The sequence below is a fragment of the Notolepis coatsorum genome (assembly GCF_963971535.1).
Source record: "Notolepis coatsorum genome assembly, chromosome: 19".
NCBI classification, from domain to species: Eukaryota; Metazoa; Chordata; class Actinopteri; order Aulopiformes; family Paralepididae; genus Notolepis; species Notolepis coatsorum.
Genome location: NC_140183.1, coordinates 74,141,529 through 74,159,355, shown reverse-complemented (window position 1 = coordinate 74,159,355; position 17,827 = coordinate 74,141,529). Strand labels below are relative to the sequence as shown.

General features: G+C 48.2%; 1 protein-coding gene across 6 annotated transcripts in view; it reads right to left on the bottom strand.

The window, feature by feature from the left end:
* kif13a (kinesin family member 13A) overlaps positions 1-17,827 on the bottom strand; it is a 151,099-nt gene that overhangs the window by 62,016 nt on the left and 71,256 nt on the right. For all 6 annotated transcript variants that reach the window (XM_084336220.1, XM_084336222.1, XM_084336221.1 and 3 more), the window contains exons 12-16: positions 13,756-13,866; positions 13,073-13,207; positions 4,623-4,753; positions 3,720-3,806; positions 2,512-2,687 (exon numbers count right to left, since the gene is read on the bottom strand). In XM_084336220.1, coding sequence (XP_084192346.1) covers positions 2,512-2,687; positions 3,720-3,806; positions 4,623-4,753; positions 13,073-13,207; positions 13,756-13,866 — 640 coding nt within the window. The remainder of the gene's footprint in view (positions 1-2,511; positions 2,688-3,719; positions 3,807-4,622; positions 4,754-13,072; positions 13,208-13,755; positions 13,867-17,827) is intronic.

Genomic DNA, 17,827 nt, shown 5'->3' with positions numbered 1-17,827 from the left:
GGTGTCTCTTGCGTTGGTGACGAGCGCAATGTCCGCTGCGCCACCCAGCCACCCTTACATCCTCAATTTTATAATCTATATTACGGCACATGGCTACTTTTTCATCAATTAATACAAGCAGTCAGATAAATTTACTTTTATTTAGAAAGTTCTTATATCAGAATGTCAAAATAAATATCTTTACTAGTGTTGCACGATACAGATATTAGAAAGGTATCTCGATACCCAGCTGTTAAAAACGATTCAATACTCTTTTTTATTAGTATCAGTATTAGTATCAATACTTTTAGAATAGCCTGATGCTGTATTTTCTATGAGTTGAGTGGATGCATGACCAGAGCACTAGTTTTAATAATACAATAATAATAATAATAATAATAATAATAATAATAATAATAATAATAATAATAATAATAATAATAATAATAATAATAATAATAATAATAATAATGATATAATAATAATAATAATAATAATAATAATAATAATAATAATAATAATAATAATAATAATAATAATAATAATAATAATAATAATAATAATAATAATAATAATAATAATAATAATAATAATAATAATACATTTGATTTGTAGGGCGCTTTATAGTTGTGGAGCAAATCCCAATGCGCTACATTGTAAAAGAAGAACATAAAAGCTAGCAAGAGGGGAGCTCCAGTAGCTCACCGCGTACCTCGAACGCTATTTCGGCGTCGGAGACAACCGTGCGCGTCACGGATCTGGGGTAGCGAGTTCGACTCCCGGACAAGCCGTACTTTCTCAGAGTGTCTTTCCCCCCATCTATACCCCCATTCAACCTGTTTCTGTCGGTCATACTTGACCAGAAAAAGCGATAAACGCGAAAAGAACCAGCTGACTGGTCAAAATAATAAAAAAAAAAAAAGCTAGCAAGAGAGTAAAAAAAAAAAAATAAGATCGCGATGCATCTTAGAATGGAGAAATGTCCACACCCCTAATGCATGTTAGCGTCATCTGGGTGAGCTACGTTGTATGGCCTCACAAAGTCAGAGCCCCGTGTCTATGGAGCAGCCCCAGGTGTGACATCACAGTGACATCACAGTGACATCACAGAGGGTCATCACTCTGGGGACTTCTAGCTTCAGGAGGGAGTGGTGTGTGTTCACAAAAAATACTGACTGAGCGGCCCCGGGTCACAGGACCAACATATGTGAATTCTTAACATGGTTGACATTCCCCTCTAAGGTTTGAGATGGTTTAAGGTGTAAATGCATTTTCACATACATCACGCTTACCAATGATGTCCGTATACGAGAGTAAACAGAACAGGAACAGAGGAACAGTACCCAAACACCAGCCAGCAAACAGGACAAGGGGTTCACATGCCTATTTCTTATACCAGCTATTGTTAACAGACTATGGTGTTTACATGCAGCAACTGATAGATATAATACAGTATCCCCTAATGATATTGGAATGTTAAGGTACATTAGCTATTGCATGGCCTTCCCTAAACTAAACAATGGTACAGGGGCGCAGCACCACTATGACAATGCGCCAGCGCCACCATGTGTTTAGAATAAATTAATAAATAGAATAAATTGTATTTATTTCTTTGCAGTGAAAGCTTGGGGCCAGCTTAGAAACAGACGAATCATTGTCTAATACGTGATTGCTCTGTCCTCTGTTCCTCTGTGTGTGAGTATGTGTGTGAGTGTGTGTGTGTGTGTGTGTGTGAGTGTGCTTAAATAAATAACTTATTTGGAACTTACCTTTGTGTTCACTATTTTATTGAAATTATGTTTTTAATTAGCAGGAAATTACAGCAAATGGCTTTCTTTATTGCTAAACTTGAGATATTATTATATTAATATTAGAAATCCTGTGGAAAGGCCTGCATTGTAAAATCTTAACTGCACTGTACATGTTGAACTGTATGGTACCTGCATACGGGTCTACAGAGATGACAAACAATGTTGTTTTAGGTTATAAACTACTTGAGTGACCATCACTTTCAGCACTCATTGAGTACAGCACAGAAAACACTGCAGAATCACTTCAGAAGCATAATGCCTATGTCATGTACACCACTAATTCTGGAAAGTAAATCACTGACGTTAAATGAGGACAAAACTATCCCAGCGCTCGACCCTGTAATTATCCTGAGCTGGTGAAGGGTGGTGGAGCGTGTGTCATAGTGAGATTGATGCCTCTCGGTTTGATGTAAGGACAGACACACGCACACATACACACACACACACACACACACACACTGACATAGATTAGAGACACACAGAGACACGTACAAAAAAACACACACACACACACACACATGCATGCACACACATACACACACAAGAGTCTCTAAAAAGCTCATGTTCACAAAGGCGTGCTGGTCTGTGGTCAGTGACCAGGAACACTTGCCCTTGTGAACTTATTCAAATGAACAGGCACGAGCTGACTCCAGACCAGCACCCCCCCCCCCCCCCCCCCCCGCGCTTTGAGAGAGGCTCTACCGGTCCCACGAAATCATACCGTTGTTCCCTAGGGTCTTCATTATGACCTCCATCTGGGCAAACTCATAGCTGTAGTCCTGCTCCGAGGAGGCCTCGCTGGCTGTCTCCATGTCCGCCTCCACGAAGCTCTCTCTGGGAGAGCCTCTCTCCGGGTCCTTCAAGCGGTCCCGCCGCTTTCGGTTCGGAAGGTTGATCCTGCAAACGCAACAACAGCAGGGACTCCCGGTCGGATCACATTTCGACGTGTTTCTTTACATGAGTCACCGATCGGTGATCCAAACATAAACAAAGAGCTAGCCCCACCGTCGAGTGAAGAGTGGAGACCTGTTTCCACCACCTCATACTATACCCCATAGTCTACCCAATATAACTCTGTATGATAGTGTATACAATAGTGCTGTATATACAGGAGGAGCTGGAATTGAACCGGGAAACTTCTGGATTACCAGACGACTGTTCTACCTCCTGAGCCACTGTCGCAGCACTAAATATTTATATTTATGTACATATATATATATATATATATACATATCTGTCTCAAGATACCTGCATATAATCCTTATATATCTACTCATACACATATAACCCATATAACTCTGATAGCATGTACAATAATGCTGTATATATCATAAATATATATTTATTCTTACCGTATATATATACTGTATATCCACAACTGTATACTGTATAATCCTTTTTACATATCTGTAGATAGATACTATATCTATATCTGTACATATCCCTTACCTACTCTTACTAGTTACACTGCTGGCCAGTATGGCTACTACCATAGTGTCTTTATACCTTTATCACTGTACTACTACAATACTACAAACAATACTACAACTCTGTAGATACATCTGATTAGCACTATACTCAGTAGAGCTAATTTATAACAGTTTAATCACCTGTACGTTGTATATTACTATTGCACTTTACTGTTACATTTGCACTCTGGTTGGATGCCAAACTTCTTTCCCTTGTACTGTACTTGTGCTTGTCATGTATGTATAATGACAATACATTTGAATGTATTCTAGTCTAATGTTTCATTTTCATTCTTTAGTTGATTGACCTGAGACTAAGTTGGTCGTTCTTGTAAACACTTGAGTAAAATAGATCTTTATTCCAATCTACATTGATGTGGTCATAGACATCACAGATTGGGGCTTTAAGAAAATCCAAAGCTGTCAATGAAACCACACTGTGGAGGAAGAGAAACCCCACCTGAAGAAGTGGTTGTTCCCCCATAGGATTCGGTCTCCATGCCACAGGTGGACCAGGGAGTCGATCATGGTTCCGTTCACACAGGTTCTGTAGAAAGAAACACAGAGGAAAATGTTTGCAAAAACAAACTTTGAATTGAGCTCCAATAAGCAGCAAAAGAAGAAGAAGACACCAGAAGTACATTACAGGGTATCTGCAGGTTTCAACAAGTTAAATGTAAGACTTTTTAAGACCTTTTGAATACCACCAAAATGTAATGCCAATTTCACGACCATACAGCACATTTTCTTTTTTGAACACATAGCGACACTGAACTTGGTGGCTGCATCGATTTAAATTCTTGCGCATTCCATACAAGCTCTCGCCAGACACGCCAAGCTCCTGTGTTAGCACACAAACAACGACTTGAATAGAAAAACATTTCATATATTTAATATTATTTCATCTCCCGACAGCTGGGCTTCCCCCCCAAAAAATGAAATACATGTGCAAATTAAATGTAAGCCTTTTAATACCTTTTAAGGCCTTAAAGGCCCGCATTTCATTGTATACTTGTATGCCGTGACAAATAAATCTCTTGACTTGACTTGACTTGAAATTGAGAATTATGAATTGAATACTGTTCAAGACTATTTAAGACCCCGCAGATACCCTGCATTCGAATCTCCCGATGTCCACACGGCACGGCAGGAGACAACAAAAGAAACCTCCAACCAGGGGTTAATGCAAAAATTACACAAATCACCTCGGTAGCGCAGTAATCTGTTTGTAATTGGAGTGAGAGGCATGGCTTTGAAGAAAGCGGCTCAGATCATAGATGCCTGCAGCATGAAGTCATGTGAAACCCTGAGGTCCAGTCATCCATGCAGGAGAGAGTGGGGGGATTGTTTAAGAGGTGCTCACCTGGCGTTCTCCACGGGCGTGAGGGTGACATCACCGTCTGGGCAGACCTCCAGCACACAGTGCTCCGGCTGGATTCCAATACCAGAGAGTTGGATGTCCTGAGACGTGTCTGCTCCCACACGGCTGTGCTCCTACACACAGGGAGGGAGACAGGTTTGTATAATAACAGACCTGAAAAACCATTAGACCGAAGTGTGTGTGGGGGGGGGGGGGGATAAGGAGGTTTACAGAACACGCCGCTGTGACTCATTGTATAATCGAAACTCGCCATAGATCGGTTTCGTCAAGCTTATTCCGATTGTATTGGAAAAGGTGTGTTTTTTTTGTCAAGGGGCGGAGGTTTGAGGCGGGTTTTCATAGCCTGCTTAGTTTCGATGACCCCAAAGCCTGAAAAAAGGAGTGGGTTTCAGGAGGCCGGAAGATGCAGAGTGTAGGGGTCTTGAGGGGGTGCAGTTAGAGATCATTGACCGGAGGTAGGTGGGAGCCGTTCCCCTTTGTTGCACAGAATGCCAGGCCAAGGACCTTGAAGTGGATTCGTGGGCAGTGGCGAATTCTCCTGGAAGCCAAGGGAAGCCATGCTTCCCCAGAAAAATATGAACAGTAAAAAATAAAAATTTAAATAAAAATTAAAATAATAAAAAATTAATTATATAGTTTACAATAAAAATCATTATTTTTCGGGGAGCTCCAGTAGCTCACCATGTACCTCGACCATTCTCCCTCTTCTCCTTCTCACTCTCTCTAACACTGTCAGACTCACTGAGGCAGACTGGCAGTCACTCTGTGCTCACTGCAGCTTCAGTCACTGCAGCTCAGGCAGAATAGAGAACAGAGGGCAGAGGGGAGTGGGGAGGTGTCTTTTTCTAGCTTCCACCATGTGATTCATGGTTGTGGACTCCAGAACCAATTATTAGCCAATAAGATTCGAGGGTTCCCACGTCTTAACACGGGGCCATCTAACAGTAAGAAGCATTTTGTATGAAAGTATTCTGTACTTCTGTATGACAACTATTAAAGAAACTTGAAACTTGACAGCAAAGTAGTCTAGCGTCTTCAAATTTGCCGCTCTGGAGGCGGGCCAGTCCAGAACGTTTCCACCTGACGTCCACCTAACGTGACAAACAACGTCTGAACGTCATCCCCTCGCGGGCGCATTCGAATCCTCTAGTAGTCAAACATTAGCACTTTATTAGCAACTTATTTTTCGCCGGCGGGACATTTACTGAGGACCAGCACAGCACACCACTGTGGATATTATGATTTAACAAATCTATCTGTCCAGGAGGATGACCACATTATTGGCCAGGTAAGCAGCCTAAGCAGTTTCTAGCTTGGATGCTAACTACTAACGTTATCAGGCTAGCTTGGATGCTAACTAACGTAACCAAGCTAGCTTGGTTGTAGTTGTTTGTGATAACGAGACAGCAAGCCAGGGGCTCAATACGCAGTCACTTATTCCTCCATAGTAGCCAGGTTAATTTGCACCACCAAGTACTGCTTAAAAGCTAGCGGTGGGTCCAAAATATATCAGATATAGATTTCAAAGGTACCCAGCGTTCCATTAGGGTTTCCCACACACAAGCGGCAGGGTTTGAAAGCTCGGCGTTGCTAATAAACATTTTAATAAATTTTTATAATAAAAATAAATCACTGAGCTATCGCTAAAATGGCTGCTTCCGCATTTTACAGAATGAATGAATGAATGAAAACTTTATTTAACAGATTGCAGAATGGGTACAATACAGTACATGACATTTATGGCATAGGGACATACATGACAGTAGGATTGCTGGGCGCACCAGACACGTGACAATCACAGCATGTAAGTTTCACCACGGTCATATGTACCTGTGATGTTTGTTTGGTTTATTTAATTCTTTTTGAGGCGTGCTGTCCTATAAATGCCAAGTAATAGTTGTTTCATGGACCAAGACCACAACAGTCTCCTCTCCTATAGCGTCAAATGTTTTATCTGCTGACAAAGCACAATACCTGTTGGTTTTTAGTTCACTCATTGTTCAGGGAAACACATTGTTAATGACATTGACGGATTGTGAATTTTGTGATTGACTCAAATTATATTTATTTGGAAAAATAAATATAGTCACTTTATTTGAAGAGTCAAAACTGTTCTCTTGGCTTTGTTTTGTTCATAGTAGTAGCACCACCGAGCCATACTGTACATGTTGACTGCTTGGTTTGACTGGCAGTGGCCGCTGAGCCATACTGTACATGTTGACTGCTTGGTTTGACTGGCAGTGGCCGCTGAGCCATACTGTACATGTTGACTGCTTGGTTTGACTGGCCGCCGAGCCATACTGTACATGGTGACTGCTTGGTTTGACTGGCAGTGGCCGCTGAGCCATACTGTACATGTTGACTGCTTGGTTTGACTGGCAGTGGCCGCCGAGCCATACTGTACATGTTGACTGCTTGGTTTGACTGGCAGTGGCCGCCGAGCCATACTGTACATGTTGACTGCTTGGTTTGACTGGCAGTGGCCGCTGAGCCATACTGTACATGTTGACTGCTTGGTTTGACTGGCAGTGGCCGCCGAGCCATACTGTACATGTTGACTGCTTGGTTTGACTGGCAGTGGCCGCTGAGCCATACTGTACATGTTGACTGCTTGGTTTGACTGGCCGCCGAGCCATACTGTACATGGTGACTGCTTGGTTTGACTGGCCGCCGAGCCATACTGTACATGGTGACTGCTTGGCTTAAAGGTGACATGCATTATAAATGTCATTTTTCAGTCTCTAGCATTGTATTATAGTAATAGGAGTTAGTATCAAATCAATGTGTTTTAGTGTCTAAATACCATATTGGCGGATTGCTCTGATTCAGCTCAGATCATTTCCTGCTCCAGTAAATTAGGCCATCCTGATTTGAAGGCCTGAGTGACGTTACTCAGGCTCTGGGTAGCAGACAGTGATGTGATTGGCTCTGTGGTTGTAGCTAATGCCCGCCCACAATCTACCTAGACTGACTACACAGCAGTGGAAACCACTTCCTCATACTGCGGCAGAGAAACCCACCTCTCTGCATGCACTCTGGAGGGAGAGAGAGAGAGAGAGATAGAGAGCATTCGGGAGCACTTGCCTGCCGCGCGGCACACGGGAGAGTGAAAGAAAGAAAAAAAGGAAGAGAGAGGGAGGAAGGGAGGCCCCCCCCCCACAAGCTGCCGCGCGGCACACCCGAGAGGGAGAGAAAAAAAGAAAGGAAGAGAGAGGGAGGGAGGGAGAGAGGGGGCCTTATCAATAACGGCCTGTCTTTTTTCTCTCTCTCTCTCTCTCTCTCTCTCTCTCTCTCTCTCTCTCTCTCTCTCTCTCTGTAACTCTCTCTCTCTCTCTCCCACCCCGCCTCTCTCTCTCTCTCTCTCTCTATCTCTCTCTGTCTACCAGTCGCAGACTGTGTGGACTGACTGTCACTCAAAATGCTTATGGGCGGAGCCAGGCCATAACAGCTTGAAATCTTGAAGCTGAAAAATGATGGTTTTGAGTACTTGATTAGAAATATAAAACAATGCATTTTTTTGAAAAAAACCTTACAGATGTCTTCAATAGACTCACAGGAATTGTGTAAAGTTGCCCAAATAGTGCTAGGAATAGCAACGCAAAATTAAAAAAAATAAATTTACTTATTTTTTTTGCATCCTCTGTTATTTTACCCACGCGACGCCACTGTATCGTGGGGCAGTTTGAAGCCGGTGCAGCTCTCTGAGGAGTATGGCGGCGTGGGCTGACTTTGGTAGGTTGGCGGGGCAGCTGTGTTCTGTATGAAGCGCCTCAGTGACCATGTGGTAGACCAGCTAACAGGCGTGACATGGCGGTTGATTGCAGGAGGAGTTGGGTGGCTTCTTTTATTAAATTTTTTTTCTGTTTCAGATTTCTCTGATTTTCTCCCTGTCCCAATTAGTCGTTGTGCCAATTCTCCCCCCTCCCCTACCTGGCTGCTGTATGCATGTTCTCCTACGAGTCGGTACAAGGGCGTCCCGAGTCGATCGCACGCTTCCTCCGAGACGTGCACCGACAGCCAGTGACGTCTTTTCACTTGGCAGCGAGGGCTCTCATTGGTGAAGTGTAACACGTGGGAGGGCACGCTATCTCCACCAAGTCCTGTCCCCCGCTGAGCAAGCGCCAAGACCTGACCTGTAGGCGTCGCTGTCCACAACGCCAGATTCCCACCCGCCAGCTTCCCCACCCCCTAATACTGCCAATTGTATTAGTATGAACGACCAGCCAAGCTGGTGGCAACGCAGAGAGCTGGGCTCGAACCCAGCATCTCCTGCATTGGTGACGAGCGCAATCTCCGCTACGCCACCTGACCGCCCCTGGGTGGCTTCTTTTTGTCAGGAAGGGGGGGGATCCTTCTTATTAGATTCAAATGTATTATCATTATACAGCAATTACAAGCAAGTACAGAACACGTTTGCCATCCGTCGAGAATGTAGCAGTAAAGTGCAACAGCAATATGTACAATGTACAGGTGGTTAAACGAGGCACAAAATATACAAATACAAACTACTGAGTGTAATGCTGATCAGATGTATGTACAGAGTTGTAGAATAATAATAAAAAAAAGACAGTATGACCACTACTGGCCAGCAGCGTAACTAGTAAGAGTAGGATATGTACAGATATAGATATAGTAAGGGACTATGTGCAGGTAAGTAGACAGGTGAGGATAGGTATATATGCGGTGAGAATAAATATATATATATGTTATATACAGCATTATTGTACATGCTATCATACAGAGCTATAGGTTATGTGCAGGTTTACAAGCAAGTATGTAGAGGGGTTATATCATATGCAGGTATATTCAGACAAATTGAGTATAGGCAACAGAGCAACAGTATGGGTAACTAAGCCTAGGGTGTAGGCGATGGAGTCAGAGTTCAGAGTTCATATGGGGGGGGGGGGGGGGCTGTCAACGTGGCAGAGAATTCAGAGAGATGACAGGTTGCTCAGGTAGAATCTGAAGGTTCTGGTTGTTGAAGCAATGTGAGCGGAGATGTCCAGCCGGTCGTCAAGGACCACACCTAGGCCCTTGGCGGTCGGGGACGGTGCCACGGCCAGGTCCTTCACGGTGACTGAAAGGTCGGTCAATGGGGAAGATTCAGCCGGCAAGTAAGGCACCCCCATACCTGGCCGCGTCTCCCTCACCCCCATACCTGCCCGCTTCTCCCTCACCCCCATACCTGGCCGCGTCTCCCTCACCCCCATACCTGGCCGCTTCTCCCTCACCCCCATACCTGCCCGCTTCTCCCTCACCCCCATACCTGCCCGCTTCTCCCTCACCCCCATACCTGCCCGCTTCTCCCTCACCCCCATACCTGCCCGCTTCTCCCTCACCCCCATACCTGCCCGCTTCTCCCTCACCCCCATACCTGCCCGCTTCTCCCTCACCCCCATACCTGCCCGCTTCTCCCTCACCCCCATACCTGCCCGCTTCTCCCTCACCCCCATACCTGCCCGCTTCTCCCTCACCCCCATACCTGCCCGCGTCTCCCTCACCCCCATACCTGCCCGCTTCTCCCTCACCCCCATACCTGGCCGCGTCTCCCTCACCCCCATACCTGGCCGCGTCTCCCTCACCCCCATACCTGGCCGCTTCTCCCTCGCGCCCGTAATCACAGCTAGGAACGATCTCCCGGCTATCGTCGCGACATTAGCGAAAAGGTCACCGTATATGAACTTTCTATTCATAGAACCAAAGGCTGTCATTTACGCAAAAGTACCAGTAAGAGATGAAGAGAATAACAGCAGCTAAGCAACACTTTCATAAAAACCAAAACAAGAGCTAAGTGACTGTGTTTATGGGCTGAGTGAAGACGCCGGTGTCTCTCTCATTACAGAGTGGGCGTCAGTTAAACAAACATCCAGCTTCCAGAGGATGTCCGAGGCTGCAGCTGCATCACCCACTTCACATGGCCGGAGTCATTCCACACGGACGTGCCCCGGGCCGGGCGGAGGCAGACAAAGGCCTGTTGTTCTGCCGTGCGGGCAGGGGTCTGCTTTCTCACACGTCCCGCTTTGCTCCTCCACGGGGACGGACGGACGGACCGGTTGTCTCCCCCGCCGCAGTCCGGGGCCTGTTCTGACTCGGCTCCTCTCCCGCGGTGTGTCGTCACGAGCGGCTCTCTGGAATGCGACAGCGTATGATGCATTACGTGTTCCGTCTCCTCTGGCATTATGTCACGACTGACGCGCGCGGGGCGCAGGGAGGAAGTGCGCAAGAGATGTGTTTTCGAGAGTGAGAGAGAGAGTGAGACGGTAGCCCTTTTTTTTTTTTTTACACCTTTTTTTTTTACACAGAAACCCAGCAATATCACTGCAAAGAAGAACCCAGCGTTCTGTCGGCTTTGCTTGTTTACAGTGAACAGAGCGAAGGTGGAACAATGCCGCCAGTTCTGAAACGTATTTTCTCCCTAATTCTCTTTGGTGGCAAGAAACACTGCTTTTATCTTCACGCCCTCATACATTGTAGACTTAATTATCCCCCTTTGTGCTTGAAAAATTAAATTAAATACAAAGGCGCACTCACGCGGTGATGAACAGAATCAATTTGACACGCATGACTCGATGAGAAGATAAGCTTTCTCTAAGGCTTTTGAAAATGTAGGGGAGACTGATTGCAGGCTGAAGCAGCGACGACACAGATGCAGGAAGGCAACGTGACGCCATGGAACAGACCCTCCCTCTAGTCATCTTGTCCGGCTCAGGACAAGACGAGAATCGTAAAAGAAGAGACGACACCAGCAAACAGATGGCAACCTGCTGGTCACAGAGCAGCCAAGATAGGTGAGAAAACTCTCAAATCTCATTAAGGTAAAAGTTGCGTCTTCTCACATTGCATATTCTTTTAATTAGACATACAAAAAGAAATACAGTGACAACCGACTGCTGGACAGCTGGACGGAGAAAAGATCCTGTGGGTTGGTGGTGCGGGGATCGTGGCGTAGGGCAGCGCTCCACTTATGAAAATAGTTGTGGTCGTGATATTACCTACAAGCTAACCCCCAAAGAATTAACAACATCATCAAAACACCACACCCGTGTCCCAGCGTTCCTGCAGTACCGTTTACACAGAAGCTGGGGGGGGGGGGTGAACCCACCTCTGCAATATTACTAAACCCACTGACGGCATAACGCAGCGTAAACTCTGACCCCCCCCCCCATTCCACATTCGTACCTTTTACACAGAACGCGGCGAGGCAGAATAACGGGGTCAGAGTCCCACCTTGAGAGTCTCGAGAGTGACTGACTGAATCAGTGTTGTAGTACTCGAGTCCAGGACACGGACTCGAGTCCGAGTAAGTAAATTGGACTCGAGACTCGACTCAGGACTCGAGATTTAGCGACTCGACTACAACACTGGACTGACTATTACTCATGTGTTTGTTTGTGTTCCGTGTGTTTTCCGTGTGTCGCTGTGTGTTTGTCTGAAGACGGCGCAGCCTCTGCCGCAGGAGGAACTGACTTTTATTTGCTCATGTGATTCCTGCCTGCTCTCTAATTACACAATTCCCCAGTGGAAGCGGGGTTGCTCGGGGCATCTGTATCTGCTAAGCCTCCCGCTGGGAGAGAAAGATGTCTGGCTCGTGGGAAAACTTCATATTTAACTTTTGTTTATGTAATATTCTCCCGAAGGGGAAAAACAACAGTAGGTATTTAAAGTGATTATTCCTATTCTTGCTCCTTTGTAGCTCAGTGGGTAGAGCATGGCGCTAATGCAGTCAGGATCAGGGCTTTGATTGCCACCAGCATTGCACTCACGGTAGGGGGGAACGGGATTGGTTGTCACACGGGTTGGTTGTCACATTCATTATATTTCGCCACCAAAAGGCCCTGTCTCCCATAATTTGGTATGGAGATTTCCAGAATTGGGATCAGAGCTCACCTACATAGTCTTCTTTGGAGTAATACAGCTGAACTTGAGGTGAGAGGACTTTTTGTGTTTTTCATGTGAAATTGTAAATATTCAGCTCCTCAGTATTTTTCTTCTAGGCTTTTACACAATGGGTTTATATTATAATGAAACAATTATTACCCTCAAAAGGTGTGAAGGGAAAGCTATAGTTTAGATTGTTGTTGGCTAACTAACTTGTTTCTAGATGGTTGTTAGCCTTGATGCTAGCAAGACATTCCAGTTGGGGTCGGTCGTCACATTCTCTTTGGGGTTGGTTGTCACAATGTGTCAGAGTGTCTTTGATAGGTAATTTCCTCTTTGTTACAATACGTTGGAAAATGAGAGGGATACACATTTCAAGGCAACATCTTAAGCTTCAATTTAATGTAGGAATGACTATTGAAAGATGTTTTGATGATGAGCAATTCACACTAGAGTAAAAAGTGTGACGAACCAACCCTGTTCTCTCCCCTAATGTAATGTGGGTGGGATTAAAACCTCCACAAATGGAATACATAATAAAAGTAGCGCATTACCTTCAGGTAGTAGACCAGTAGCTCGTTGAGGGCGGGGTCAGCGTTCAGATTGACCAGGAAGCACTTGTCTTCGCCGACTTTGATCCCGGAGGTCTCCAGGGAGATGCCCATGCTCTCCAGCTGCTTCTGCCGCTCCTGCACACACACACACAGGCAGATCAGCCGCCGTTGCTATGGTGACAATATAACAATACGTTGATTGATTGATTGAAAAGTTTATTAACAGATTGCAGAATGGGTACAGTACAGTACAGCTCAATACATACAATTGTTAAGGGGATGCAGACCAGAGAAAGACTTTCGTCTTGTTTACATCAGGGTCCCCCATTTTCAATTCATCATAAAACGTAGCGATGTATGTGCTTCTAAAGTGGAGGTATCGAGTCTTTAGAAACCTTCAAAACCCACCTGTTCAACCTTGCATGCCCTCACTCCTGACCCCTGCATCACTTACATTTACACATCTGTACACAGCTATATATTATTTATTTTGTATTTTCTCTCTGTTTTGTCTCTAAGCCGTCTCCCTTTCTCTGTAGTATCCCCACCGTGTTGTCATTGTGAATGTCCATGTACTGTGATTTACTGTGAATGTCCATGTACTGTGTTTGTCCATGTAATGCAATGTCTAGAGCTATATCAAATAAATGTATTAATATTATTATTATTTATGACGAGCATACTGTCGCAATCTCCTCCGTTTTCCTCAGCTTCTCCTCCCAGGTGACGGTCATCTCCAGGATGAGCTTCTCCGACTCCTCCAGCTTCTCCTTCAGTTCCGGGGCCTTCAGAGACTATCCGCAGAGAAAAAGCGATAAGCCTGACAGCAGATCACCAGATGTTATGGTGTTTCCCATACATAGGCTTTGTGTGCGCCCACCACAATATCAGACAGATCCACCACAAACAGATTTCCCCCCGAACTGACACAATAACATGACTGAAAGCGCTGCTTGTGTCTTTTCTGTTGCAAACACATGTGTCTGTAAGCCTTACTCTCCTACTCTACCACCACCACCACAAATGAGCTAAGACCCTGTGGTTGTAGAAGAATAATATGTCTATGTGTGGTTCTGCAGCTCAATGTGTAAATGGTAAATATTAAAATGGTAAATGGTGCATTTATATAGAGCTTTTATCCAAAGCGCTTTACAATTTTTGTTCCTCACATTCACCCATTCACTCACATATTCACACACCGACGGCAGAGGCAACCATGCAAGGTGCCAACCTGTTCATCGGGAGCAGTTAGGGGTTAAGTGTCTTGCTCAAGGACACTTCGACACGCTGCCCGAGAGGAGCGGTAATCAAACCAGGAACCTTCCGATTACCAGACGACTGCTTTACCCCCATGGGTAAAAACATGGCACTACACTACCAGGGTTAGTGGTTCGCTTCCCGCTGTGGCTACCCATGGCTAACAATACACACACACTCGCCCGGTGCCGGGTCTAACAATACGCACGCCCTCATCCGGTCCCGGGTCTAACAATACGCACGCCCTCGCCCGGGTCTAACAATACGCACGCCCTCGTCCGGTCCCGGGTCTAACAATACACACGCCCTCGCCCGGTCCCGGGTCTAACAACACGCACGCCCTCGCCCGGTCCCGGGTCTAACAACACGCACGCCCTCATCCGGTCCCGGGTCTAACAACACGCACGCCCTCATCGGGTCCCGGGTCTAACAACACGCACGCCCTCATCCGGTCCCGGGTCTAACAACACGCACGCCCTCATCGGGTCCCGGGTCTAACAACACGCACGCCCTCATCCGGTCCCGGGTCTAACAACACGCACGCCCTCATCCGGTCCCGGGTCTAACAACACGCACGCCCTCATCCGGTCCCGGGTCTAACAATACGCACGCCCTCATCCGGTCCCGGGTCTAACAATACGCACGCCCTCATCCGGTCCCGGGTCTAACAACACGCACGCCCTCATCCGGTCCCGGGTCTAACAACACGCACGCCCTCATCCGGTCCCGGGTCTAACAATACACACACCCTCGCCCGGTCCCGGGTCTAACAATACACACACCCTCGCCCGGTCCCGGGTCTAACAATACGCACACCCTCGCCCGGTCCCGGGTCTAACAATACACACACCCTCGCCCGGTCCCGGGTCTAACAATACGCACACCCTCATCCGGTCCCGGGTCTAACAATACGCACGCCCTCGTCCGGTCCCGGGTCTAACAACACGCACGCCCTCGTCCGGTCCCGGGTCTAACAACACGCACGCCCTCGTCCGGTCCCGGGTCTAACAATACGCACGCCCTCGTCCGGGTCTAACAATACACACACCCTCATCCGGTCCCGGGTCTAACAATACGCACGCCCTCGCCCGGGTCTAACAATACACACACACTCGTCCGGTCCCGGGTCTAACAATACGCACGCCCTCATCCGGTCCCGGGTCTAACAATACGCATGCCCTCATCCGGTCCCGGGTCTAACAACACGCACGCCCTCGTCCGGGTCTAACAATACACACACCCTCATCCGGTCCCGGGTCTAACAATACGCACGCCCTCGCCCGGGTCTAACAATACACACACACTCGTCCGGTCCCGGGTCTAACAATACGCACGCCCTCATCCGGTCCCGGGTCTAACAACACGCACGCCCTCGTCCGGTCCCGGGTCTAACAACACGCACGCCCTCGTCCGGTCCCGGGTCTAACAATACGCACGCCCTCGTCCGGGTCTAACAATACACACACCCTCATCCGGTCCCGGGTCTAACAATACGCACGCCCTCGCCCGGGTCTAACAATACACACACACTCGTCCGGTCCCGGGTCTAACAATACGCACGCCCTCATCCGGTCCCGGGTCTAACAATACGCACGCCCTCATCCGGTCCCGGGTCTAACAACACGCACGCCCTCGTCCGGGTCTAACAATACACACACCCTCATCCGGTCCCGGGTCTAACAATACGCACACCCTCGCCCGGGTCTAACAATACACACACACTCGTCCGGTCCCGGGTCTAACAATACGCACGCCCTCATCCGGTCCCGGGTCTAACAATACGCACGCCCTCATCCGGTCCCGGGTCTAACAACACGCACGCCCTCGCCCGGGTCTAACAATACACACACACTCGTCCGGTCCCGGGTCTAACAATACGCACACCCTCGTCCGGTCCCGGGTCTAACAATACGCACACCCTCGTCCGGTCCCGGGTCTAACAATACGCACACCCTCGTCCGGTCCCGGGTCTAACAATACGCACGCCCTTGTCCGGGTCTAACAATACGCACACCCTCGTCCGGTCCCGGGTCTAACAATACGCACGCCCTTGTCCGGTCCCGGGTCTAACAATACACACACACACGTCCGGTCCCGGGTCTAACAATACGCACGCCCTCGCCCGGTCCCGGGTCTAACAATACGCACGCCCTTGTCCGGGTCTAACAATACGCACGCCCTCGTCCGGGTCTAACAATACGCACGCCCTCGTCCGGGTCTAACAATCCGCACGCCCTCGTCCGGGTCTAACAATACGCACGCCCCCGTCCGGGTCCCGGGTCTAACAATACGCACGCCCTCGTCCGGGTCTAACAATACGCACGCCCCCGTCCGGGTCCCGGGTCTAACAATACGCACGCCCTCGTCCGGGTCTAACAATACGCACGCCCCCGTCCGGGTCCCGGGTCTAACAATACGCACGCCCTCGTCCGGGTCTAACAATACGCACGCCCCCGTCCGGGACCCGGGTCTAACAATACGCACGCCCTCGTCCGGGTCTAACAATAGCAACGCCCCCGTCCGGGTCCCGGGTCTAACAATCCGCACGCCCCCGTCCGGGTCCCGGGTCTAACAATACGCACGCCCTCGTCCGGGTCTAACAATACGCACGCCCTCGTCCGGGTCTAACAATACGCACGCCCTTGTCCGGTCCCGGGTCTAACAATACGCACGCCCTCGTCCGGGTCCCGGGTCTAACAATACGCATGCCCTCATCCGGGTTTAACAATACGCATGCCCTCGTCCCGGGTCTAACAATACGCGCGCCCTTGTCCGGTCCCGGGTCTAACAATACACACACACACGTCCGGTCCCGGGTCTAACAATACGCACGCCCTCGCCCGGTCCCGGGTCTAACAATACGCACGCCCTTGTCCGGGTCTAACAATACGCATGCCCTCGTCTGGGTCTAACAATACGCATGCCCTCGTCTGGGTCTAACAATACGCACGCCCTTGTCCGGGTCTAACAATACGCACGCCCTTGTCCGGGTCTAACAATACGCACGCCCTCGTCTGGGTCTAACAATACGCATGCCCTCGTCTGGGTCTAACAATACGCACGCCCTTGTCCGGGTCTAACAATACGCACGCCCTCGTCCGGGTCTAACAATACGCATGCCCTCGTCTGGGTCTAACAATACGCACGCCCTCGTCCGGGTCTAACAATACGCACGCCCTCGTCCGGGTCTAACAATACGCACGCCCTCGTCTGGGTCTAACAATACGCACGCCCTCGTCCGGTGCCGGGTCTAACAATACGCACGCCCTCGTCCGGGTCTAACAATACGCACGCCCTCGTCCGGGTCTAACAATACGCACGCCCTCGTCCGGGTCTAACAATACGCACGCCCTCGTCCGGTGCCGGGTCTAACAATACGCACGCCCTCGTCCGGGTCTAACAATACGCAAGCCCTCGTCCGGGTCTAACAATACGCACGCCCTCGTCTGGGTCTAACAATACGCACGCCCTCGTCCGGGTCTAACAATACGCACGCCC